Source organism: Girardinichthys multiradiatus, chromosome 13, assembly GCF_021462225.1.
Source record: "Girardinichthys multiradiatus isolate DD_20200921_A chromosome 13, DD_fGirMul_XY1, whole genome shotgun sequence".
NCBI lineage: Eukaryota > Metazoa > Chordata > Actinopteri > Cyprinodontiformes > Goodeidae > Girardinichthys > Girardinichthys multiradiatus.
The window spans coordinates 32,266,235-32,291,706 of NC_061806.1; the positions used below are offsets into that span (position 1 = coordinate 32,266,235).

Consider the following 25,472-nt stretch of genomic DNA (forward strand, 5'->3'; position numbering starts at 1 on the left):
CGGAACCCGGTGGTGGACACCGGCAGTAAGGGATGCTGTCAAGCTGAAGAAGGAGTCCTATCGGCTGTGGTTGGCTTGTGGGACTCCTGAGGCGCCTGACGGGTACCGTGAGGCCAAGCGTGCTGCGGCTGGGGGCTGTGGCAGAGGCAAAAACTCGGGCCTGGGAGGAATTCGGTGAGGCCATGGAGAAGGACTACCGGTTGGCCTCGAAGCGATTCTGGCAAACCGACCTGCGCCTCAGGAGGGGGAAGCAGTACTTCGCCAACACTGTTTATAGTGGGAGGCTGCTGACCTCGACCGAGGACATTATCGGGTGGTGAAAGGAGTACTTCGCGGATATCCTCAATCCTGCCATCACGCATTCCCTGGTGGAAACAGAGGCTGGGGACTCGGGGTTGGACTCTTTCAACACCCAGGCTGAAGTCACCGAGGTGGTTAAAAAGCTTCACAGTGGCAAGGCTTCGGGGGTGGATGAGATCCGCCCTGAGTACCTCAAATCTCTGGATGTTGTGGGGCTGTCATTGTTGACACACCTCTTCAACATTGCGTGGCGGTCGGGGACAGTGCCTCTGGACTGGCAGACCGGGGTGGTGGTCCCCCTTCATAAGAAGGGGGACCGGAGGGTGTGTTCCAACTACAGGGGGATCACACTCCTCAGCCTCCCTGGTAAGGCCTACGCCAGGGTGTTGGAGAGTAGAGTCCGGCCGATAGTCGAACCTCGGCTTCAGGAGGAGCAGTGTGGTTTTTGTCCCGGACGTGGAACACTGGACCAGCTCTATACCCTCTACAGGGTACTCGAGGGTTCATGGGAGTTTGCCCAACCAGTTCATATGTGTTTTATGGACCTGGAGAAAGTATTCGACTGTGTCCCTTGTGATGCCCTGTGGGGCAGAGTATGGAATCGGGGGCCCTTTATTAGGGGCCATCCGGTCCCTGTACGAGCAGAGCAGGAGTTTGGTCCGCAGTGCCAGCACTAAGTCGGACCTGTTCCCGGTGTATGTTGGACTTTGGCAGGGCTGCTCTTTGTCACCGATCCTGTTCATAACTTTTATGGACAGGATTTCTAGACGCAGCCAAGGGCCGGAGGGGGTCTGGTTTGGGGACCAGTGGATTTCGTCTGTTTTTTTTGCAGCTGACGTGGTCCTGCTGTCCCCCTCTAGCCAAGACCTACAGCATGCGCTGTGGCGATTCGCAGCCGAGTGTGAAGCGGCTGGGATGAAGATCAGCTCCTTCAAGTCCGAGGCCATGGTTCTCGACCGGAAAAGGGTGGCCTGTCCTCTTCAGGTTGGAGGGGAGTTCCTGCCTCAAGTGGAGGAGTTCAAGTATCTCAGGGTCTTGTTCACGAGTGAGGGAAGAATGGAGCGGGAGATCGACAGATGGATCATTGCAGCTGCCGCAGTAATGGGGGCACTGTGCCGGTCCGTTGTGGTGAAGAGAGAGCTGAGGCGAAAAGCGAAGCTCTCAATTTACTGGTCGGTCTACGTTCCTACCCTCACCTAAGGCCATGAACTTTGGGTCATGACCGAAAGAACGAGATCCCGGATATAAGCGGCTGAAATGAGCTTCCTCCGTAGGGTGGCTGGGCACTCCCTTAGAGATAGGGTGAGGAGCTCGGCCATCCAGGAGGGGCTTGGAGTAGAGCCGCTGCTCCTCCACATCGAAAGGAGCCAGTTGAGGTGGCTCGGGTATCTATACTGGATGCCTCCAGTACGCCTTCCTCAGGAGGTGTTCCAGGCACGTCCCACCGGGAAGAGGCCCAGGGGACGGCCCAGGACACGCTGGAGGGACTATGTCTCTCGGCTGGCCTTGGAATGCCTTCGGCTCCCCCCGGAGGAGCTGGAGGAGGTGTCTGGGGAGAGGGACGTCTGGTTGTCTCTGCTGAATCTGCTGCCCCCGCGACCCGGTCCCGGATAAGCAGAAGACAACGAGCGAGCATATTTTATGTGCGCTCACGTTGTTGCCCACCTGGATAAGCAAAAAGGTTAATTTCACAACTCAAGGGTACCAGCTGCAGATCCACCAATACTAGGCGACGAGATGTAGTAAGGCATTGTTTTCTATCATCTTAGAGTTAATGCAGCAACATTGACAGGGTAGCCTTGTCTCTGACCTTTACCTTAAACCAGTCCTTCCCATGGATGTTTGCCACAACAGGAAGTGATATTTTTGTAATTTATTCTCTGATTTCAGTGCAGCAGGAGCATACACATGCAGAGGATCATCATGTCTGAGCGTGGTGGAGAAGTTGGGTTATATAACTGCATGTGGATTGATCCCCACTACAGCAGTAGAGAAAGACACTGAGACACTGGGAGACAAGAAGCTGTCCACCCATCATCTATTTTTACCACCACTGTCGGACATCGAGCCACTGTACCCTGTCCTTATCCCTTCATCCAAACCCTTGGTCCATCTTCTCCTTTTTAATTAACACTCATCTTCTTCTCTCCATCTCCCTTCTGAGTCATCTCCCCTCCCCCCCTTCGTCACACATCTCACCCCTTTCCTCCTCCCCTCCTGTTTTCCTCCTCTCCCTCTCCCTCTCTCATCGCTCAACCTCTCCAGCATTTTCTCCATTGCCGTGCAAGGCAGAACACACACACACTCACACACTCACGGGTGGCAGGTAAAGGCAGGATTTTCACTCTATCTCTTATTCTTTGCTCCATTGGGATTTGTCTTTCTCCATCACTATTGTCTAATTTTTATTTTTGATGTATGCTTCATGCTGCGAAAAGCAAACAGAATTCACAGAAATGCATGTGTGTGTGTGTGTGCATGTGTGTGTGTGTGGTTGTGAGATGTTTGAGGTGTCACGGTTTGTGTGCTGCAGCTTCATGCATGTTTGGAAAATGGCTGTCAAGTGCATTTTGTGGGTGCAGAGAGAGACATGAGAGCATATATTTGTGAGCCTTCACGTACGTGCACAATGTGTCCGTGTGTCAGTTTGAGCTCTTAGTATGTGTGTAAATGTGTCTGATGGAAGCGAAAGGATGAAGAAAACAATATGTGTGTGTGTGTGTCAAGTGTGCCTTGCAGTCAAATGTGTGTTAGGCTGTTCTCTATTTGTGTAGACTGCACAGAAATGTGTAGGTGAGTATGTTTATGTGGTAATGTGTGTCCCTGTGGTTGAAGAGAAATTATTTATTTTTCAATGGTTACGGCAGGAGAAATATAGTGTGAGGACTAATGCATTCTGCTGGCATATCATGTGTGTATGTGTGTGTTTAGAAGGTGATAACGCAGCCTACAGGAAGACTGACCTGAATGTCCTGTGACTTTTTGGAAAATGGCTGGTGTTGGCTCATGCGAGTCTTGGCTGCAGTGTGTGTGTGTCTGTGCTGGTAAGATGGGATCCTGCAGTCAATAATGGCCAGGTCTCTGGTTTATCAAGTCTAATTGTGTTCGAGGATGGGTCAGGAATGTGTGAGGGTAGAGGCATCTCTGAGTCTCAGAAAATTGGGCTTGGTTGTACTTCTTAAAACATAATATAGAACTCAGTTTTTGTTACGTTTACTGAATCAATACATTCAAGTAAAGCTGCCAAAAGTTAATATTTTTATACCAACGTGCCTGATTTTTAGCCAAGGTAGCCAAGCTTATGATAACAAGTTAAGTTCAGATGGTTGTGATGTGAGCTTGAGATAATTTTACATTAATTAGGGAAAAAAATATATTTTGATGTAAACTTAATGCCAAAGACACATTCTGCTTTGTATTAAAGGTTGTGTTTGATTTAATTTTGGCTGTCAAACCACTTGGATTGTGAAAACGCCTTTAGGATTTAATAGTCCAAACTTTACAGAAGTTCCTGTAAATAATTATTGGTGATTTTCTGCATCTTCGTGTAATCTAAGGCAAATATCGCTGAACACTTTACCAATTGCATTATTTTCCTATGTAGAACTCAATGTGTTTAAATAATCTCACTTGACCTCCTTGCTGTGACTTTTTTTCATCATCCAGTACATTTATCCCTATTTAGCTCTCTATTTCTGTTTCTTTTTACTATCATTACATTAATATAGGATTTAGAGAAATAATGAGTACATAAATTGTACAATGTTAATGTAATTGTTACTAAAATAAACCAACAAACTACAACCCAATAAAATCAAAAAATGTTCTGATTAAAGGGCACATTCCACCCAACTGGAAAGAACAGTCTTGTACAACAGCTATAGGTGAGGTCATGAGTGATACAGGTATTGATGTGTGGTGACAACATAAAGGGCGCTAAAATATGAAAAAAAAAAATAAATAAATCGTGCCCTGATCTAAATACATTTTAGAACACATAAGAAACAAAATCATCCACATCTATCAGTATGGAAAGGATTACAAAGCCTGTTTTAACGCTTTGGGACTCTAGTGGACCACAGCAAAAGCCCTAAATACACAAATCGAGAAAACCCAGTACAGCTTTTTCAGGTCTGGCACATCTGGCCAGATGTCTTTACATTCCATGGTTGATGGAACCATACATTTTGCTCTTGAGCTGAAAATCCTGAAGGAGAATGTCCATCGATCAGTTTAGGACCTTAAGCTCAAGTGCACTTGATTTATGCAGCAAATCCACCTCTCAATGGCTTAAGATTTAAGTTTCGGAGTGGTCTAGTCAAAGTTCAGGCTTGAATCCGATTGAGATGCTGCGGCATGACTCTAAGACTTTGAAGAGCAAAACCTTCAAATGTGGCTAAACTAAAACAATTCTAGAAAGAATTAGAGAAAAAAACACTTATTACAAACATTTGATGACAATTGTTGCTTTTTCACTTTTAAATAGCATTGGGTTTAGTACATTTTACTTGCATCAAACTCATGGCCGATTGTTCAGAGAAAAAAGCAATTGAAAATATTTAGCTAATACAAAGTAAAATGGTCTTCACATATGAAATCTGTAAAGTTTTAGCTACACTAGAGATAACTTTCCTCAACACCATTCATATAACATAAAAAATGTATAATTATACCATGTTTTTCTGGTTCTTCCATGTGATTTCTACATGACTGCAGTTAGTTTACTGATATAATTTGGGCCCTTCCTCTTCTCTAGCCACAGTTAAATGGCAGCTGGCTGGAAAGATGGCACCATCTGTTTTTTTTATTTCAACAAATTAGTCCTCACTGATATAAATGTTTTGGATGAAAACAAGCATTACTGGCAGTGTGTTTGAGATCATGGTATTTTTACCTTGTGCTGTTTTGTAAAGGCAGGTGTAGCCCCTTTCACAGTTTTTGGTACCTCTGGTAAGCATGTATAAAACCTCTCTATTAAGTATTAATAATGAATAGAAAAAAAACATTATAAATTCACATTGTATCCAGTAGCATAATCTAACACAGGACAACATAGAAAAATAGAACTTTAAATTAGTGTTTATTTATTCAGCAGATAAAATAATCTTACAAAATAGCATTTATTCAAATCACTAGTGACACTGTAGAGACCAAGCTTTAAAATGATGGATACCGAAGTTTATTTCTCTCAGCAGGACTTTAAAATAGGAAAAACAAAAGAACACGGAAAAGTTAGAAGCATGTTGATCTTCATTAGTCATAGTCACAGCTAGAACTAATGCTAGTTGCAGTATATAGTAGTATAAATAGAATATCCTTACATCTAATTATGTAAAATGTATTTATTTAAATGTGTATTTATAATTTCACACATTATTTTATATATTATATAAAGGGAAAGTATTTTATTTTAACTGCCATATGGCACAACTCTGTTGCCCATTTTTTCCTTCCCTGCTCCCTCTCTACATTCCTCCATCTCTCCACTCTTCTCCAGCCATACACGGTCATTTCATTATTCATCCATCTCTTTCCTCTTTTTGTTATCCTTTCATTTCTTCCTCACTGTGCCTCATTTCCTCTTCCTCTCCATTTTGTCCTTCATCTCTCCCTCCCTCTCTCCTTCCTGCTGGCCATTCCCATTCCCAGGGTCCTTCTTCCTTTCTGTTTGCACATACGCAAAGCCAAATTTCAGAGCTCATTTCCTTTCTTTTGTTTTCATCCCCCAGCATACAAGTCTTTATTTTAACTATCTTTTCTCATTTCAAACATGCTGGTTGTCTTGATAAAATAAATTGCGATGTTTATCCCAAAGATTTATTACGTAGCAACTTGTTCTATACAGTTTTTAGAGTTTAATTGAGGATTGTGCAAGAAGCCACAAGACATGAAACATTTAGGTGAGAACAATGTGTGAAATAAAATCAAGAATTCGGCAGAACTTTGCTTTTCTTGTATTTGGTCCAGTGGTCTTTATTCATGATCCACTTGTGTGTTTTTGAATTACCCTTCATTAAATCATTCTAATTAATATCAACCAACTGATAACAGCTGTGCTGCTGACACTTCTGAACTCTACTGGTCTTATATAAATGGCATAAAACCCCAAGAAATCTTTGTGCCATTTGCTGGCCTTTCATCAATGTTGAACATATTTTATCTTTTTAAGTGACACTAAAATGTTTAGAAAGAGATGAATGGAGATTATCAAAACACAATACAAAAAACACACATTTATGATACAGATTTAGTGAAGTCTAACAAATTATAACTTATTAATTCATACCCTGGAGCACCTTTCAGGATCTCAACACCCAGACGATCATGTCAGCTGACCGCATGTAAAGTGCTGAGCCTGGTTGTGCTAGAATTTATTTTTTCTATAAAAGTGGAGTTCCTATTTTCCACTGTTACCACATGCTTGCTCAGAATGAGGGACTGTCACAAAGTCAGTGACTTGATGCAATCAGGTGGGCTTTTTTAGATAGATAACTTTTTACCTGTATTGTATTATAGTTAAGACTGAACTGGACTGTGGGATTGGATTTTAATCTCATGTCAAATTCAAAACTGCCTCAGGTTATATTTCTTGTGAATCTGTGCAAAATTAATGAACGAAGCTGAATAGAAGCCAATTGTTTCTGGACATTAGGAGACATTTTTATAAATGCTTTCTGTATTCAACTAACAAAAGTCATCATCTAGGAGTTCAAATGGGCTTTTTTCTGATTTTTATTTTATTCCATCTAAAATGAACAAGTACATAATTAGCTAACGAGAAAGTACTTGGTTAGGGTTATGAAAAAATCTATAAATATTGTGCTTAATAACATACTTGCACACAATTTCACTTTTAGATGTTAGCCTATAGTCAGATTTTTGTTTTTTGTGTCTGAAGCATTGCATGCACAAGTATGAAATTACATTGTGAACAGAAACCATTTAGTGTTGAAAGACCAGTAAGAGCAAACTGTTTTTTCCTGGGATATTTGAAATCCCTCATTGCTTTTATCCATCATAAGTGTTTTATTTGGGTTATATGTCAGATTTTTAGGGTCAGCACCTTTAAAAACATGGATAGAAAAAAGCTGAACAGGAGTCTTGTTTGTTGTGACAAAGATACATTGACTTTATAATATTTAAAAAACCACATTTGAAGACATTATAATAAGAACTTACAGATATTTCAATCTGATAAAAAGGTAAACATTGTTTTCACAGTGATGTTTGGTAGCACAATAATGTCAAAATAAAAACACACTAAATGTGAAAAGCATTGAGAAACTTAATCCTAGTAAATTTACAAACCCCAACCACTTCATTTCATACATCTGTTTAATTCCTTGTTAACATAAATAATGAATCACCCGTCACAAGGCAGCAACTCAGTGCATTAAGGCCTTTATTACCCAGTGAAAATAACTTGCTAAACTTGAAACTTCATCAGAATGGTAAATGATAATGGTTAATAGTCTGCACTTGTATAGTGCAGGCCATCAAGTCTGAGGACACCAAAGTGCTTTACTCTACAATCATTATCATGTTGGATTTGGTTTACCGTCATGCATGTGCGTGCAACAAATCTATGTCAAACATATTGTAAAATCCAAAAACAGACTTGCACTTCAATGTAAAATTTTATGTAAATTTTATAACATTGTGCTTTAATTCTTGTTGTCATGCCCTCAACTACCCATCCTTCATTCTATTACTATTATTTTTAGTATATCTATATTATGTTTGCCTCTTTCATTTAGACATCTAAGCAGACAGATTCTGTTGATATTCCTCTCCTTCCTTTACTTATTTGTAAAGTCACTAATGATATTCTTATGGCCTCAGATAATATTCTCTTAAAAAGGCTGGACTATACTGTAGGGATCAGGGGAACAGTGCTAGGCTGGTTTAAATCCTATTTGTCTGACAGATTCCAGTTTGTTCATGTAAATGATAAATCATCTTTAAACTCCAGGGTTAATTGTGGAGTACCACAGGGTTCAGTACTTGGGCCAATTCTCTTTACTATATATATGCTTCCAATAGGTCAAATTATCAGGCAGCGTAGGATAAATCTTCACTGTTACGCTGATGATACTCAGCTTTACTTATCCATAAATCCTGATGAGCCCAACCAGTTAGATAGACTACAAGCATGTCTTGAAGATATAAAAACTTGGATGACTTTAAATTTTGTGCCTCTAAATTCAGACAAGACAGAAGTTGTAGTCTTTGGACCATAGTCTTTAAAAAAGAAACTGCTTAGTCAATCACTTAACCTGGATGGCATTAAATTGACCTCCGGTAATAAAGTAAAAACCCTTGGTGTTATTTTTGACCAGGACATGTCATTTAAATCCTATATTAAACAGGTTTTTAGGATTTCCTTCTTTCACCTCCGGAATATTGCCTAAATTAGAAATATCCTATCCAGGAGTGACGCTGAAAAACTAGTCCATGCATTTGTTACTTCAAGGCTGGACTATTGTAATTCTTTACTATCAGGATGTCCACAAAATGCAGTTAAAAGCCTTCAGCTGATTCAAAATGCTGCAGCAAGAGTTCTGATGAAAATTAAAAAGAGAAATCATATTTCTCCTATTTTAGCTTCCCTTCATTGGCTCCCTGTTAAATCCAGAATAGAATTTAAAATTCTCCTCCTCACATATAAAACCCTTAATGATCTAGCTCCATCATACATCAGAGATCTGATTGTTCCATATATTCCTAAAAGAGCACTTCGTTCTCAGACTGCAGGTTTACTGGTGGTTTCTAGATTCTCTGGAAGTAGAATGGGAGGCAGATCCTTTAGTTATCAGGCTCCTCTCCTGTGGAACCAGCTCCCGGTTTTGGTCCGTGAGGCAGACACCCGGTCTACTTTTAAGGTTAGGCTTAAAACTTTCCTTTTTGATAAAGCTTATAGTTAGAGTGGTTTAGGTTATCAGGGAGGGAGCCTTCTTTCCTCCCTGTTGGTTGGAGTAAGGGGGAGTCAGGTTTAGCCAAAACCGGCTCAGTTATGGTTGAGGTGCAAACACACCCTCCATTTCTGCTACCTGTATAACCCCTTCTCTTTTCCAATGGTTATAATCAGTCTGACAGATGGAGGTATCCCAATCATTGTGGTTTTTAGTATAACAATGACCATCAGAGGGACCCTTTGTGAGGTGCCTTGAGACAACATTGTTGTAAATAAGCGCCGTTTAACTAAATAATCTGAACTGAAACTATCTGTGTAGTTATGCTGCTATAGGCTTAGGCTGCTGGAGGACATAATGACCACTTTCACCCTCTTCGATACATTCTCACACTACTCTCCAATTTTGCATTATTTGCTGTTATTTCAGCTTTTAACTTTGTTCTCTCTTTTCTCTTCCTGGCTCTGTGTCTACCTGTGACACTTTCTGGAGAGGGGAATCGTCCGAGCTTCTGCTGGCAACAACTTAATGCTCACCCTCCACCGATGATCCACATAGCCCTGTCTTTCAGTGTTTAACCCTTTCTCTCTCCTAGACATGGCGATTGACTGAGCTTCAACTGTAACAAACTATGTGCTCTCTTTCAGACTCTAACCTTGAAAACTGGCTCAGAGTTTATCTGTTCTTTCTTTCTAGGTGAAACGACTAAAGGAGCTACATCCATTAACATTTACTTTTCCTTCCCATAGAAAATACTCCTGGATCAGTGCTTCTGTGTTCTCTTTGTGTCTCTGCTCTGTTCTCCCAAACCCCCAGTCGGTTGTGGCAGATGGCCGCTCACACTAAGCCTGGTTCTGCTGGAGGTTTCTTCCTGTTAAAAGGGAGTTTTTCCTCTCCACTGTCGCTACATGCATGCTCACTATGAAGGATTGCTGCAAAGTCAACGCCAGTGACTGTCCACTGTCACTACATGCTCATCCGGGAGGAGTGAATGCTGCAAGTCACTGACTGGATGCAATCTGCTGGGTTTCCTTAGACAGAAAAACGTTTTATCCAATTTTGAATAAATAACTGAATCTGACGGCATTGTTCAGTTGTTAGGATTAATTGGAATTTATGTACCTGACTGTTGTGAAGTGCCTTGAGACAACATGTGTTGTGAATTGGCGCTATATAAATAAAACTGAATTGAATTGAATTGAATTTGACCCGACCACCTATCACAGATTTCCTCTGTATCACTCCATCCCTTGTTCTCCCACTTGTTTTAGTGTATATAAAGGGTTTTGTCCGTTCAGTGCTGGTATCATTTCTGCTGAGCACTGCAGTCTCTGTTAGGTGTGGTTTGATGCGTTCATTGGTGTCCTCCCTCCCTCTCTGCTGCTGCTGTAGAGCTTACGTAACACACAGCAACCCGTACAAACAGCAATGGGTGGGAGACACAGGCGGGGTGTGGAAAACAGGAGAAAGAGAGAAGGTTAAAAAAACAGGACTGAGATGAGATTGATCAGGTGATAATCTTACTGAGGTGGTGACAGATTACAAGTAAAGAACATGTGTTCATGTATATTAGACATGTATATTTAGGACTAATGACGTTTGTGCACACAAGACTGACTATGTAACAATGGAGTTGTGCATTCCTCAGAGCACAAAGTTTAAACTTCAAATATAGACGTAGCTTTTATTTGAACAGCACACAGAAAAAAGATAGGAATATTTTTACTAGCAAGTAGGCATTGTGTAAAACACATACACACAAGCAGCTTTTGCTAGATTTATATATATAAACCGTTCTAATGCTGAAAAAAACTCTTTGGCTTTCTTGGGGTTCATCAGCCTTTGCAAGTTTTTATTTGAGAAGAAAACTGAATAAGAAATGCAAAATCATCTTGTTGATATCTAATACAGTGTTGCTCCGCCCTTAGGTGGAACTGTTTGGTAAAACTCTGCAGTACGGCAGGGTAGGGTGGGGCCTTAAAGGATCACTGAAAAGGAAACAAGAACCAGTATCCATAAAATTAATGATTGCCTGTAGAGAAAACCCACCCACGCATCAATTTCTTTCACTCCTGATCAAGCGGATTCTCACCTTCTCTGCCTGTTTCTTGTGCTGAGCACCATTTACATTTCCTGACCCTTTCAAAACCTGTGACTTACAATAAGTGAAAGAGCTGAATGAGAAAGAATTTGTAGGCTGTCAGCGCTGTACTTAACCATCAGCAGAGAGGGAAGCAAGGTTCAGAACAGATTTCAAAAATGAAGTTAAATTGTCTGAAGACCTTGCACAGACCTGAATAGTCAGGTCTGTGCAAGCTAACCATCAAATTTAAATACACTCCACTCTTCCTTGAAAGAAGGCTCCTTAAACCGAGATAAAGGAAAAGTTCTAATATTAGAAGGCCAAAATTAATATGATATTCAGGACCATGATGAGTGTATGTGAACTTTTTAAGGTGACTTAACATAACTCACCACAGAATTACTGTATAAATTATGTTTGGAATCACAAACTGAAACCTTTAGACACTGTTAGACCTTGATAAGTTGCTTAAAGAGAGCATATTTTAAAAATCGGTTTCTTTGAAAATAAAATTGTAAGAAAACACAAAACACTGGCCTGATAGTTTCTCACAAAAACAGTGTGTCTTTTTAAAATTAGGTTTTTTGTCACAAAATCCATTTGTATTAAATATGATTTTATTCCCCAAAACAAATTTACAGATTATAGAATTATTCACCAAGCAAGCTTCTTTGCCCAAAGTTTGATTTAAGATGTTACCTGTATCATTAATGAACAAAATACTGCTACTCATACAAATATATTCTGAAGCAATGAGGAGAGAAAAGCAGTGGCCACAGCCCTCTTTCTGATTCTCCGTCTTTCTGTCAGTGTAGTTGAAAAGTACAGTCTCCGTGCCGGATTTCAGCAAGCTACCAGCTAAATTTAGCTCACAGATCAATAAAGTATTCATACAGCAAAGTACAACAAGTACAGCATAAAAGGATTTTTTTGACATATTGCTGCAGTTATAGTTCTACGTGTTTGGAATATCAAAGGGGAGAAAAAGGGCAGACACCAACAGAGAAGAGCGCAGATAAGGAGAAATGGTATTGGGGGTAGGAGGTTTCAATAGTTTTCACCAATGTGTAGGCTAATAATGTCATGATGGTAAAAAAAAAAAAGCTTAAAAAGCACAGTCAAAGAGAATGAATATATTTTTATCCTAAGATGTGAGGCAGTTCAGTCTGTCACAGAGAGATGCTGGTCATTTCATGTTGTACTTTAATATGAATGTAAGAATTGGATGTAAAGTGACAAGAGGTGATTTTGGACAAAAGGCAGAGAACGAAGAGGCCAGCCAGGAGGTCAATTTAATTTCTTCAATTTTTTCAAGTGTTCTGTCTCATCTCCCTGCTGCTGTAAAATTAAAAATTAGAGCAGAAAAAAACAATTTTATTCAATTTGTCTCTGAAGTTAGAGCTCTGATCTGGGAATGCCATCGCACCCGGTTAGAGCGAGGCCTGGCTTAATACTAACAGAGCCGATAAGTTCATGCATGTAAACAATAGATCACCATGCTTACAGTTAGACTGCACAATTATGTGTGCGTGTCTCTAGTTTATTGTGACACAGCCCATCAGAAGTTCTGAAAATAATTTAATTTCTGCCTAATCAACTAGTTTGAGTGGCAGCCATATTGGCTACACCTTTCCAAGATGAAATTCAAACTTCAGGTACCATTTTTTTGTAAATCTAACTGAGATTTTGGAAAATCCAAGCATACAGTCTGAAGAGAATAGGTTCAAAGATGATCTGTTTCCAAACTGAAAAAACCTCCCAACAAAACTCACATTTTAGAATGCTAAATACTTTTTTGGTCCATATTAAATATTGCCATGATTCTTAATTAATTTAAACACAACTAAAAGCATAGTTTTCAAATTCAGTGTTGCCAGAAATTAGAATTAGCAGGAAATAGACGCCCATGTTAATAATGCCGTTGTCGTAAAATGCTTCCACGTTATTTCCTCATGTGAGCATTTTTTTTAGTGGTCATGCACAAATATTTTCTGTCATTCCAAGAAAGACATATTAGCTAGCTAACAACATTAAGTTTTATCCTTTTACTTCTTTCTTATTATGGTTTATATTATCAAGAAGAATTATGTTCTGTTTATAGTAAAACCAGACTAGATTTTTATGCTTACATGCTCATGCAGGAGGAGTGAATGCCGCAAGTCACTGACACGATGCAATCTGCTGGGTTTCCTTAGATAGAAAACTCTTTAACCAATTTGAATGATAAACTGAATCTGACTGCACTGATTGATTATTAGGGTCAATTGGAATGTACGTACCCGACTTAAAATCTGTATAATTGCATTGAACTGACTTTGTAAACTGGCTTGAGATGACATGTGTTGTAAATTGGCGTTTATAAATAAAACTGTATTGGACTGAATTTACCATGCAGAACTTTGTTGTTATGTTACTAAAAATAGGCCTTTTCTGCTGCAGACACTGAACTAATTAAGTATATTAAAAATCAAAATGGAGAAAAGTCTTGGATAAAATGTTTGCAAACATGCAATTGTTAAAGAAGTCAGTACAGCTTAAATATTTTATCTTTGATAAAAGACTCTTGCATGAAGATTTCATTAGATTTTTGACAGAGAGCATTGATGCTGTGACCTATTTAGGTGAAAGCTCTAGTGGCTGAGCTGTTTTTTCCAAGGGTGTAGACTAATACTCAGTGATGCAGCTAGCCTGCATTTGTGCTACAAGAGTTTCCAAGCTTTTTCTCCTGGGATACAAGAAAGCTGAAGGAGTAAACAGGTTCAGTGGAAACATAAAGATACTGTGAATACAGCACAAGAGTAAGCATGTATAGAGGCAGATTCTACTCTAAACTTATCTTTTGGCCTAACATTTGAAGGAGAAGCATAATCTCAGTTTCATGCTGTGAATCTGGATATGCCATGTGCTATTTTGCTTGAAATAAAGCAGAACATTATAAAGGTAATGTGTCATAAAAACAAATTACGTGGTGGTAGAATTCTAATTACCTTTATGTTATATACATATTTTAACCTACTTGTAAGTGTAGTCTCGATGCAATGTAGAGCAAGTTATAAAGATTTATAACTAAAATACTTGCATAAAATGTTTTTACATAAAAACTTGCAAGCTGTAAATTCATCCAGTCATAATCTGTTACATTTCCTAAACAAGGCAAATACAAAATCATTAACTTGTGACTGTAGCAAAGCATTTACTAACTAACTAACTAACTAACTAACTAACTAACTAACTAACTAACTAACTAACTAACTAACTAACTAACTAACTAACTAACTAACCAACTAACTAACTAACTAACCAACCAACTAACTAACTAACTAACTAACTAACACGGCTGTCTTGGGTTTAATTCCCAGTCTCAGGACATTTGCTGCATGTCTTCCCCCTCTCTCCAGCCTCTTTCCTGTCATCTGTGGTTCAGTAAAGGCCACTAGTGCCTAAAAAATATATAGTTTGAGTTTTGACACAGCATATCTGATGAGTCTCAGCCACATGAGAAATGATAACATGTCTGCACTTGCATAGCATTTTACACAGTCCAAGGACTAAGAAAGCACTTCACACTACAATCAGTCATCTACCCATTACACTGACAGTGGTAAGCTACATTGTAGCCACAGCTGGCCTGTGGGGCAGACTGACAGAATTGGGGCTGCCATACAGTCGGCACCACCGGGCCCTCTGACCCCTACCGCCCGAGCCACCGTCGCATGTGGTTTAAATATCCCAAGACTTTCCTCTTACAGTTGCAGTTTTGTCCACAAATATTTGTCAACATGACTAAGACACAACTTCAGAGATTGATTTATGGCCAAATCAGTCAGCATGAAAGTAGTGAAATGTTGGTGCTTGATCTAAAATTCTGTTTCGCTGCAAGGTTTTCCTTGTGACATGTGAGCATCAAGTGTCTAAATTTCTAACCAGTCCATTGTGGTGACTTTTAATTTTCCATTGAATCTGCTGGGTTGCTGTTTACTGTTGCCTCTTACAGATTCACGTGTAAATGTACATTTTTACTCTGCCACCATTGAAACATAAAGCATTAATTTTATTCTCTATATTACTATTACTTGTTTGTGATCATTTAAATTCATTTTTATTATTTTGATTCACAGTTGATTTATGATTTGTTGATAAAATACAGTTTGACTGATGTCGTCAGTCAGCCTCTTTTGCTCTGTTTGCCCCTCAGGATGTCGATCATCAGCATCGTTGCCAGGGAGATCTTGGACTCCCGGGGAAACCCCACTGTGGAAGTAGATCTTCGCACCGAAAAAGGTTATTTGCTTTTGCAAAAATAAAAAAATCAGTGTTTATGACTTGGTTGTTTGGTTTGTGCCTAGATAATCAACATTATTCAGGTTTAGAGGTGAAGAAATCTCACCCTATTTTACAGCAAACAATATAAACAATCTAACCATGAAATAACAATTAAGCTATAAAATCAACAACCGCTGAAAACAGAAACTTGGGAAAAGATATTAGGATATCCTCAAGATTATAGATATTCAGATGAGAGTCTACATTCGAATGTTATTTTCTGTTTGACCTGCCTATAGATCCATGACATTTAATCATTTCAATGACATTTTCTTCTGTTTTTGTAGGTCTGTTCAGGGCTGCAGTGCCCAGTGGGGCATCCACGGGGATATATGAGGCTCTGGAGCTCCGAGATGGCGACAAAAGCCGCTTCAAGGGAAAAGGTAAGAAAACAAATCAGCTGGGCATCCATATTTAACAACTGTCAGCAAAAACTCAAAGCTGCATGAAGTAATTCAACAGCCAGCTCTTAAAGGTTCTGGAAATAAAAATATTGCATTAAGACTCTGGGGTTTAAGATAAGGGATAATAGTTTTCTTAAACATTGTCATTTAAGTGATTTGCAGAAAACACTTATGCTTTTATATATTACAACTAAAATATATATAAGACATAAATAGTTTTAAATATTACACGTAAGCAGCCTCGTGTCAATAATGTATCAAAATGTCTCATATCATTGAAACAAATACATACAAGCAATAATTGCTAAAGTAAATAAAACATAGTGATAACTTTTTTACGACATTAGTCACACAGCTCTTTACTTTTATACAATGCAATTTATTGTTTTTTAAAGATTTATTTTACACTTTCAGTTAAGTTTTATACCTGGGACAGATGTCGTTTTTTGTAAGTTTCCTATTTGACAACAACTATTCTTTCAGCAGCTCCACCCATTACTAAAGTTTAGTTCCAACTAATTTACTTGAAAATAAAAAGTGCTCTGTGAACATGTATTTGGCCATAACTTAACAAAAAAATCCCATTGTTGAATTTGTTGTCTTGTGTTTGACTGAGTAAAACACTAGAACAAAATTTAACAATCTGTGTTTATTATGAGGTGTTTTTATTCTAAAACATTAAACAGATTTGAAGCTGCTCGTTTTCTACTTTATTTAGTCAAATCCTACTTTCTCCATTGTTGTATATACCTCTTTTATTTTCAGAGAAAGGTTTTTCTTCATTTTCTGCTTTAGGTGTTTTGAAGGCAGTTGGACACATCAACGATACTCTGGCGCCAGCCCTTATCGCCTCTGTAAGTCATCAAAAACATTTATATATTCATTAGTAATAGAATTCACTCGCAGCAAGCCTAAATCAGCTGTCAAAGGTCAGATATGGAAACATATGAAACAATGTGAAGGCAATTAACACATTACTTAAAAATGACAGATGTGCCTATGAGAGCTTTTGTACATTTTTGTTATATTTTCCCTTTTAAGAGCATTTGAGCTTTTGTGGAAGTATTGGTTCTCTATGGGTCTCACCTATAAACTTTCACAGGTCCAATTTGCATAAATTTACATAAATATACAATAAATAAACAGTAATATGTATGCATAAAAACCGATAGTATTTTTTTTAATAGTACGAGTAAGAGAAAACAAATGGTCAAATGAAGTCCCCTTTCTTATGCTGCCCTGGGCAACTGCCTACATGGCCCATATCAAAAACAGCAACAGCCTGCATAAAACAGAATCATAATCAGACAGGTACCTTGCCAACTAATCTCATATATAAATATGAAAAGCATATCTTTACTGTACTTTCAGAATAATGACACATAATGTACATATCTAACTGAACAAATAGAGTCCCTCCTCTTATTTTCAAAGGAAAGAGAGGAGAAAAATTTTGAAAACTTGTTCCATTATCTAATTCTTACATACTTCTAGGCTTTTAACCTGTTTCACTGCCAATTAAAGTCGACTTAATTCAATTTATTTACATGGTATTAACTCAAAATACAATACCTTTTACAACATTTTACAAAAATCCAAAGATGTCAAATTTATACTGATTTGCATGCAGTTCAGTTCAGTCCAATTAACTGTATATATTGTAATTACGTTTAACAATACATAGTCACAAACCTGTCCAAATGCTAACAATTCTGCTAAGTTCTGAACAAAAGCAATCTTAGTTATTTAGGCAGTTTGGTTTTAAATCTTACATAAGTTCTGAATTACCTCAAATACAGAGATTAAACAAGAACTATGTACATAGAACGTTTTTTAAGCCTTTATAAAAACTATAATTTTGTGATGCAGTTTCCTTGCTATTTGATTAATAAGTTTTATGAAAAATGTATGAATGTTTGCTGTCTGCAGGGTATCAGTGTGGAGGAACAGGAGCAGTTGGACAACATGATGATCGAAATGGATGGCACAGACAACAAATGTGAGTCAAAACACGATAGGATGACTAATACCACATCATCAGACTATCAGCCAGCTGGAAAGCTCCCATGTTCAGTAACTAACACATATTTAAAAAAATGTTTGCACCAAAGCCTCATTTGTCACGGAGTCCTTTGCAGAGCAATAAGCTGCATAAATACAGACGGTAACAAGACATAGCAAATAGATTGCTTTGGCTCAGAGAACACAAACTCACATCTTTGATGAATAAATGCACTGTAAATTTATTTAAACTTCCTAACAGTACAAGTAATCATTTGAGGAAGCACAGCTAGCAGCCATGAAAATGGTTTGTTAGGAGAAATAATATAAGTAGGTACAATAAACATGAAAAAATGAATCAGTCGGAAATAATTATTTAAGTCACAAACGGCAGCAATAATTATCAGTCAGTCATTTTCTACCGCTTGTTCCATAGTGGGTCATGGGGGAGCTGGTGCCTATCTCCAGCAGTCTATGGGTGAGAGGCAGGGTACACCCTGGACAGGTTGCCAGTCCATCACAGGGCAACACACAAACAACCAAGCACACACTCATTCATACACCTAAGGGCAATTTAGAGTGACCAATTAACCTAACAGGCATGTCTTTGGACTGTGGGAGGAAGCCAGAGTACCTGGTGAGAACCCACACATGCATGGGGAGAACATGCAAACTCCATGCAGAAAGACCCCTGGTTGGGAATTGAACCCAGGACCTTCTTGCTGCAAGGCAACAGTGCTACCAACTGCGCCACCATGCAGCCCTATCATAGCAATAATTATCAAACAGTTTATTTTACTGGAAGAATAACTATATTTTAGTCCACATGAAATCCTTTCTTAACCTTGATTAAACCTTAAGTTTCAGCAATTTATGCAACATATCTAAACGTTTTTATAAATTCAAGCACCATTATTTTGTCAGTAAAAAGTTACAGCTCATAAGATGCATTTAAAAAAAAGCACAAGTTTACATTAACTTTAGTTTTTTAAACTTTAAACTAAAATTTAGTCAGAGAAAATACCTATGTCTGGATTGCAAGCTTTGGTTTTCTGACTTTTACAGAATTATAGCAAAATAATAATAAAAACTTGGTTGAAATCACTGGTGAAATGCATAAAAATGGATCACTGTGTACACTTTAAAAGTGTCATCCATCCATCCATCCATCCATCCATCCATCCATCCATCCATCCATCCATCCATCCATCCATGATACATAATGTGTTAAAATCAGGTTACTATCAGTTCCTAACATAGCAGTTAACAGTTCATCTCAACAACTGCCATTCTCAGAGCAAAATATTTCACTTTGCACCAATGTTTGGGAAATTTGGCACATTTTGTGCTTTTACTATAAAAAAAAAATAATCTGTTCCCTTAACAAAAACATCATCTAAAAGCATAAAAATAAAAGTAATTAGTAAAGGTGAATTAAAAGTTAAAAGAAACATAGAAATTCAACATTTTTATTAGAGGGACTGTTTTACTCTAAACTGAACCTTAAACGTTGCTTAATTGGTAAAAGGCAAGAAAAAGTTATAAGTGAAGTAAGAAGGAATTGCTTATTTTGTTTATTACATTTATTTTTATCTTCCTGTCCTCATAACACCAAAATACAATCTTACAACAATATTTGATACTAACTCCTGTCTTTTCCTATCAAATGGCTTGTCAAACAGCTCAGTTCGGAGCCAATGCCATTTTGGGAGTATCTCTCGCCATCTGTAAAGCCGGGGCAGCAGAAAAGGACGTCCCTCTGTACCGCCACATAGCTGACCTAGCTGGAAACACTGAGCTTGTGCTCCCGGTTCCTGTTAGTCTAATTCACAATAATATCACAAAATACTCTTGTTGTAGCAACAGTACAACAAAAATATTTAACCCCCTACATTTTTGTTCTGCTGTTTTTTAAGCCGTTTATCCCCCTTCTTTCAGGCCTTTAATGTGATAAATGGAGGATCTCATGCAGGAAACAAACTTGCCATGCAGGAGTTCATGGTTCTGCCTGTTGGGGCCGAGTCTTTCAAGTAAGAAATGTATTTATTTTTCAACAATTGCAGTTTTTTTTTTTTTCATCCATAATCACTGGATTCATCTTCTCGTTCCCGTGATGTGGTTTTCAGGGAGGCTCTGAGGATAGGATCTGAGCTCTACCACACACTGAAGGGTGTGATTCACGAGAAATATGGTCAGGATGCTATTAACGTTGGAGATGAGGGAGGGTTTGCTCCAAACATCTTGGAGAACAGTGAGGGTGAGGATGGAAATGTTTGAAGAGAAAATAATTAAATTAAAGTCATCCTGCTTCCAAGCTTTTGTTTGTTATCTTTACTTTTTTATCATGTGTCCATCTCTTCTCCCTTCAATGTGTCATTCGCTGCTCAGCCCTGGACCTGCTGCAGACTGCCATAGAGAAAGCAGGTTTCACAGACAAAGTGGTAGTTGGGATGGATGTGGCCGCCTCAGAGTTCTACCGCGAGGGCAAGTACGACCTGGACTTCAAATCCCCCCCGGATTCGTCACGACACATCAGTGCAGAAGAGCTGGCTGACATCTACCAAAGCTTTGTCAATAATTACCCAGGTGCAACACCTTGTGTTTGATAATCAATACAAAAAACCCTTATCGGTTTCCTTACAGCCTGAGTCATCTATCCATGTTTCCTCCCAGTGGTCTCCATCGAGGACCCATTTGACCAGGATGACTGGGAAGCCTGGTCATGTCTGACGGCCCAGGTGGGGATTCAGGTTGTTGGAGACGACTTGACAGTTACCAACCCAAAGAGGATAGAGAAAGCTGCGGAGGAGCGAGCCTGTAACTGCCTGCTGCTCAAAGTCAACCAGATCGGCACCGTCACTGAAGCTATACAGGCGTAGGTCTGCTTTTTTTTAAGGGGGTGAAGTTGTAAAATATGTCATCAGTGTACACAAAAATGCGTTTGACTTTATCACGTAAAGGTTCCACCATTTTATTCAATTTGTAGGAAAATACCAGCATCTACATATATTTCTGTGTTTTCAGAAGCCCTGTGTGGCATATATTGTGGGTTTAAAGAACTATATATAGACATGATAGAAGGTTTAATGATGGATTAACAGAAAACTTACAGAACCTTCACGAAGAGGTGAGGACATGGAGCACGGGAAGAGTAACAGCAGTAACCAGTAATGAACAATGAAAACTAGTCAGCTTATATACTGAGGTAAGGGTGAAGAATAGCATTGGATTCGGGTGAGTTTAATGAGGGGGATTTGGAACAGCTGTGGAGGAGAGCAAACACGGAGACTGAGGGAAAGTAAATACTAAACACACATAATACACAAGGAGCTGAACTAGATAAAAGCCAAGCATTAACATAAAAAAACAAAATGCACAGATGGAAGAATGCAAGAAAGTAAGAAACTAAACACAAACAAATAAATCTACATGGCAAGACCCTAATGACAATAATAAACACAGAGAAGTTAACTGAATATGACAAGACCTTTAAAACATAGATAAAAAACAAAATCAACACTAACAGAAAAACCAAAAGCTAAACACTCAAGGATCATGACACTGTGAGTTTTGTGTGCAGAATTACAACAGGTGTTTTTCAGCCGTGTATAGCTGAAGGTAACACTATTTATTTATTTAATGCTTGAAGCTTTGTTATAGCAGCTGCAGTTGAATAAACAAGTTATTCCTAATAACTACAGGAATTCAAAAATTCAAGGATTTTTATTGTTATACCAGCTCACATTTACATGTCAAGGTCTGAAATTCGGACTCCAACTAAGAAGCCTAATACGTAAGTAAAAAGAAAACTAAGTAAAACAAGCAAAGCAAAATCTAACAATAAATAGCACTCAGTAGAAATATATGCAGCGAAGAGCAAAAAAAAAAAAAAGAAGAAATATACACAGTTAAGTAGTGAAGCTAAAAAAATTCAAAATGACCTCAAACTCATAATAAAACTGACAAGACTATTGACAAAAATTAATTTGTCATTTTTTATTGTCTCATAAAGTATTCAAATGTGTGCATTAAGGTTGGAATTAAGAGATGGTTGTCTGTTTGCAACATGTTTTGAAAATGTTTTTGTTTTTTTTTACTTTACAGAACATGTAAGTCTTACGAACTCAATATTTACCCTAATATGTGCTTTGAAATAGAATGTCAAAAGCAAATGTTATTTTTTTTTATCTACAGGCCCATAAGGTAGTTTGCACAAGTTAATGCACCAGACAGATGTGGTAAAATTTGTGGATCTACTGGTAATAATGTGCAAAAGGCATAAATTCAGCTTTTATTGCTGCAGCTCAATGTCACACAGTAAATAAAACCAACTAAATTCTAGGTTTGTTTTGAGTACCTTTATTTAGTGGTCTATCTAATAGATCTGAGTCCACTCTGCTGTAAAATAAAAAGGAACAAACAGAACCATGCCATGGAGGCTCTGACCTTGTTGGGTCATAAAGGATTCTGTGTCTTGTCATCAATCAGTCCTGCAAGCACACACATGGGGAGTCAGCTCACTGTCAGCAATGCTAACCTTGTGCTAATGATTATAAACTAAAAGCACGGATCCTAATTAAAACGTATTTTCTGCTTATTTAGATTAGCTGCGTGGGATTGTTTTGTACCTATATATCTGTAGTCATTTTTGCAGAGAAATATGAACTCACCTCCTGACTGTGTGTGACATAAATCAGAGGCTTAACATAATGTCCCTCAGCATTATGAAACTATCAATCATAGAGTCCTGCAGCAGGAGAGAAGAAGATTAAATGATACCAACAGAACCAATGACACTATCTGTGATGTATTAGATCCATCTCATAAAAAAACTCTCTGCATCATTAATCTGATATATTTAATAGCTCAGCTGGCTGAGTGGAAATTCCACAAAGCCTGGAGCATCAGTAGATGTCTTAATTTTCATGTTGTTAACTTGTCAGATGACCTGCAGCTACAAATGAATCATAATGTGATTAATGCACTCGCCCAATTAAGAGGGTAATATATGCAACACTGCAGCTATGAGTGGAGAGAAAAGATGGATTTTGTGTTCCAGCGACTGTGAATTTCTCTCGATTTTACTTTCAAACTCTTCCTTGTTTGTCTTGTCTATGTTAATAAGCAATTCATGTTTCCACAAGACCTCATAATGCAGTCAACATTGTACCCAATCTTTTCTCAGCCTAAACTTGCCCAATCTACAGTCAGATTGGTGGTTAAAAAATGTAAACCAACTGGATCTGTGACACACTGGACTTACCACCACACACTGTGAGCAGGATGGTAAAGAAGCTGAAAAATGTCTCCAAAGAGGGGCAATTGCTAAGCAGGAACTTTAACTAGAACAGTTTGCTTTGGTGACAATGACACTAAGTTTTGGTTAACAAAACCTTTAGGTGGTTTTGGTTTGAAACAAAGGATGAATGTGTGAAAAAACATCTACATAATGCCCACCTTGAAGTATGGTGATAAAGATGTGATGCCGCGGGTTTGTTTCTCTAAAGGCCCTGAGAATCTTGTTAGAGTGTATAAAATCATGACTCTTTCAAATGCCAGGACATTTTAAATAAAACTCTTGTAGCCTCTCCCATGATCATGAAAATTGATAATCTTTAGAGTTTTCAGTTGGATTTCAGAGATCATAAGAGAGAACCCTGGATGATGTATAGAGGTAGATGATCTAGCAGAGAACGGTCAAAGAGTCCCCCGTGTATACACTGGAGTGTACTCCAACCTGGAGAAATGTCATGGAGAAAGTACTGTGTTTTGCTGATAGAAACAGGTTTTACAAAGAAACAACAGCAAAGGTTACAATAATTTTTGCAGTGTGTTTTTCTTAAGAACTATTATTTTGTAATATTCTACCTCGCTAAGTACATGCACTCAGAAATGAGGTTGGCTTTTTCTAAAATGTTCAGCAAAAGATTATGGTACTGCATATGGCTATTTAAACATGTCCGGCAGGGGTGCCAACAATTGTAGAGAGTTAGCTCAGTTCCTTTTGTAAGCAAACCAATCTCAACTTGCTACTTTCCTGTGTCATTCAGTTTGGGCTTGATGTTTTATGTCCTTTGTCCCAAGCATGCAGCTTGAGGCCCACTGTGTTGTTTTTAGATGTTTTTGCAAAGCATAATTTGACTTTTGATGAACAAATGTTAATGAATGAGACACACCATGTGGCGAACACTTGGTACTTCAACTAGACTATTATGATCTGTATCTGTATTTCCAGCATATTTTCTCTGTTTGGTTTGATGTTCTAAAGGTGAATTTATTCATTTCGGAAAAGGTGCTGCAGTAACTCTCAGCTGTCTGTTTTATCTTGTGGAAGTTCACCCTTTTTAAGGTGGCAAAGCAGAACAGTGATTTATTTTCTTATCAGAATGGGCTAAATAACTGCTTTTGTTCCGAGCATTTTTCTTGTTTGAAGAGTTGCTTCATACTAGATGGAGAGTTAGTTACATGCTGCAGGTCACAGCAGCAGAACTTGCTCAGAGGTTGAGATGCTACCAGAGGTGGGTAGGAACTAGTTGCAATTACTCAGTCAAAATTTATTCAAATTAGTTTATGAAAATAGGTACTTCTAGGTGTAGTTTCACTGCACCATACTTTGTACTTTTACTTGTTTAATATTATTATGAAGTGAATTACTATAGGGGTTTTAACCAGAAATGAACTGGACACAGTCCTTCATAGTTGGTGTAAGTGAGACTTCTTGAATTTACAAACATTTGTTGTAGTGTAATTTTCTATCTGCTAAGCCTTTTGTGCTATTTGGAGGTCTAGTGAACTTACAGTACATAGTATAAATTGTCACTGTAAGAACTTTACAATGTTCTTGCATACACACATTACCCATTGTAACTATTGTTCTCAAACGGTTTATAGGTTTTTATTCTGGTTAAATTTGTTATTTTGTAAAAATGTTTTTTTCTAATTGTTTTTCATTTTTTCAAAACTTTATAACTGAACTGATGACATAATTTTCACAAAATGAGTTGTTGTGATCAAACAGCTCCTCAGTATCTGAGTAGTACTAAGTACCTGAGTCTTACTTCAGTGATTTTCTGGATAACTATTTTTTACTTTTACTCAAGTAAAATGTATTAAAGTAATTCTACTCATACTTGAGTGTAATCTATAGTTACTCTTCCTGCCTCTGGATACTGTAGTAATTTTGTTTTTTATAGATTACCATGAAAATTATGTTTCTAAGATTATGATTTCACATTCAGGTGCAAATTGGCTCAGGCCAATGGTTGGGGTGTGATGGTCAGCCATCGCTCAGGGGAGACAGAGGACACCTTTATTGCTGACCTGGTGGTGGGACTCTGTACTGGACAGGTGAACTCTCTTACACAAATATACTCTTTATAAGCAAACTCCCAGCAGAGCTTTAAATCAACACAGGACGTGTATTGTGCATTGATTCAATAAAAGTTCTTC

At 38.3% G+C, this 25,472-nt stretch overlaps 1 protein-coding gene across 2 annotated transcripts in view; it reads left to right on the plus strand.

The window, feature by feature from the left end:
- Positions 1–2,535: 2,535 nt before the first annotated feature.
- The window catches only part of eno2 (enolase 2), a 28,388-nt gene continuing 5,451 nt past the window's right edge, over positions 2,536–25,472 (plus strand). Inside the window, exons 1-11 of one of the 2 annotated variants that reach the window (XM_047384102.1) lie at positions 2,536–2,626; positions 15,491–15,576; positions 15,906–16,001; positions 16,818–16,876; positions 17,952–18,021; positions 19,706–19,839; positions 19,962–20,053; positions 20,150–20,280; positions 20,412–20,609; positions 20,697–20,898; positions 25,262–25,370. In XM_047384102.1, coding sequence (XP_047240058.1) covers positions 15,492–15,576; positions 15,906–16,001; positions 16,818–16,876; positions 17,952–18,021; positions 19,706–19,839; positions 19,962–20,053; positions 20,150–20,280; positions 20,412–20,609; positions 20,697–20,898; positions 25,262–25,370 — 1,176 coding nt within the window. In that variant the 5' untranslated portion in view covers positions 2,536–2,626; position 15,491. Of the gene's footprint in view, positions 2,627–3,070; positions 3,094–15,490; positions 15,577–15,905; positions 16,002–16,817; positions 16,877–17,951; positions 18,022–19,705; positions 19,840–19,961; positions 20,054–20,149; positions 20,281–20,411; positions 20,610–20,696; positions 20,899–25,261; positions 25,371–25,472 lie in introns of those variants that run through there. The other variant, XM_047384101.1, reaches the window with a different exon arrangement.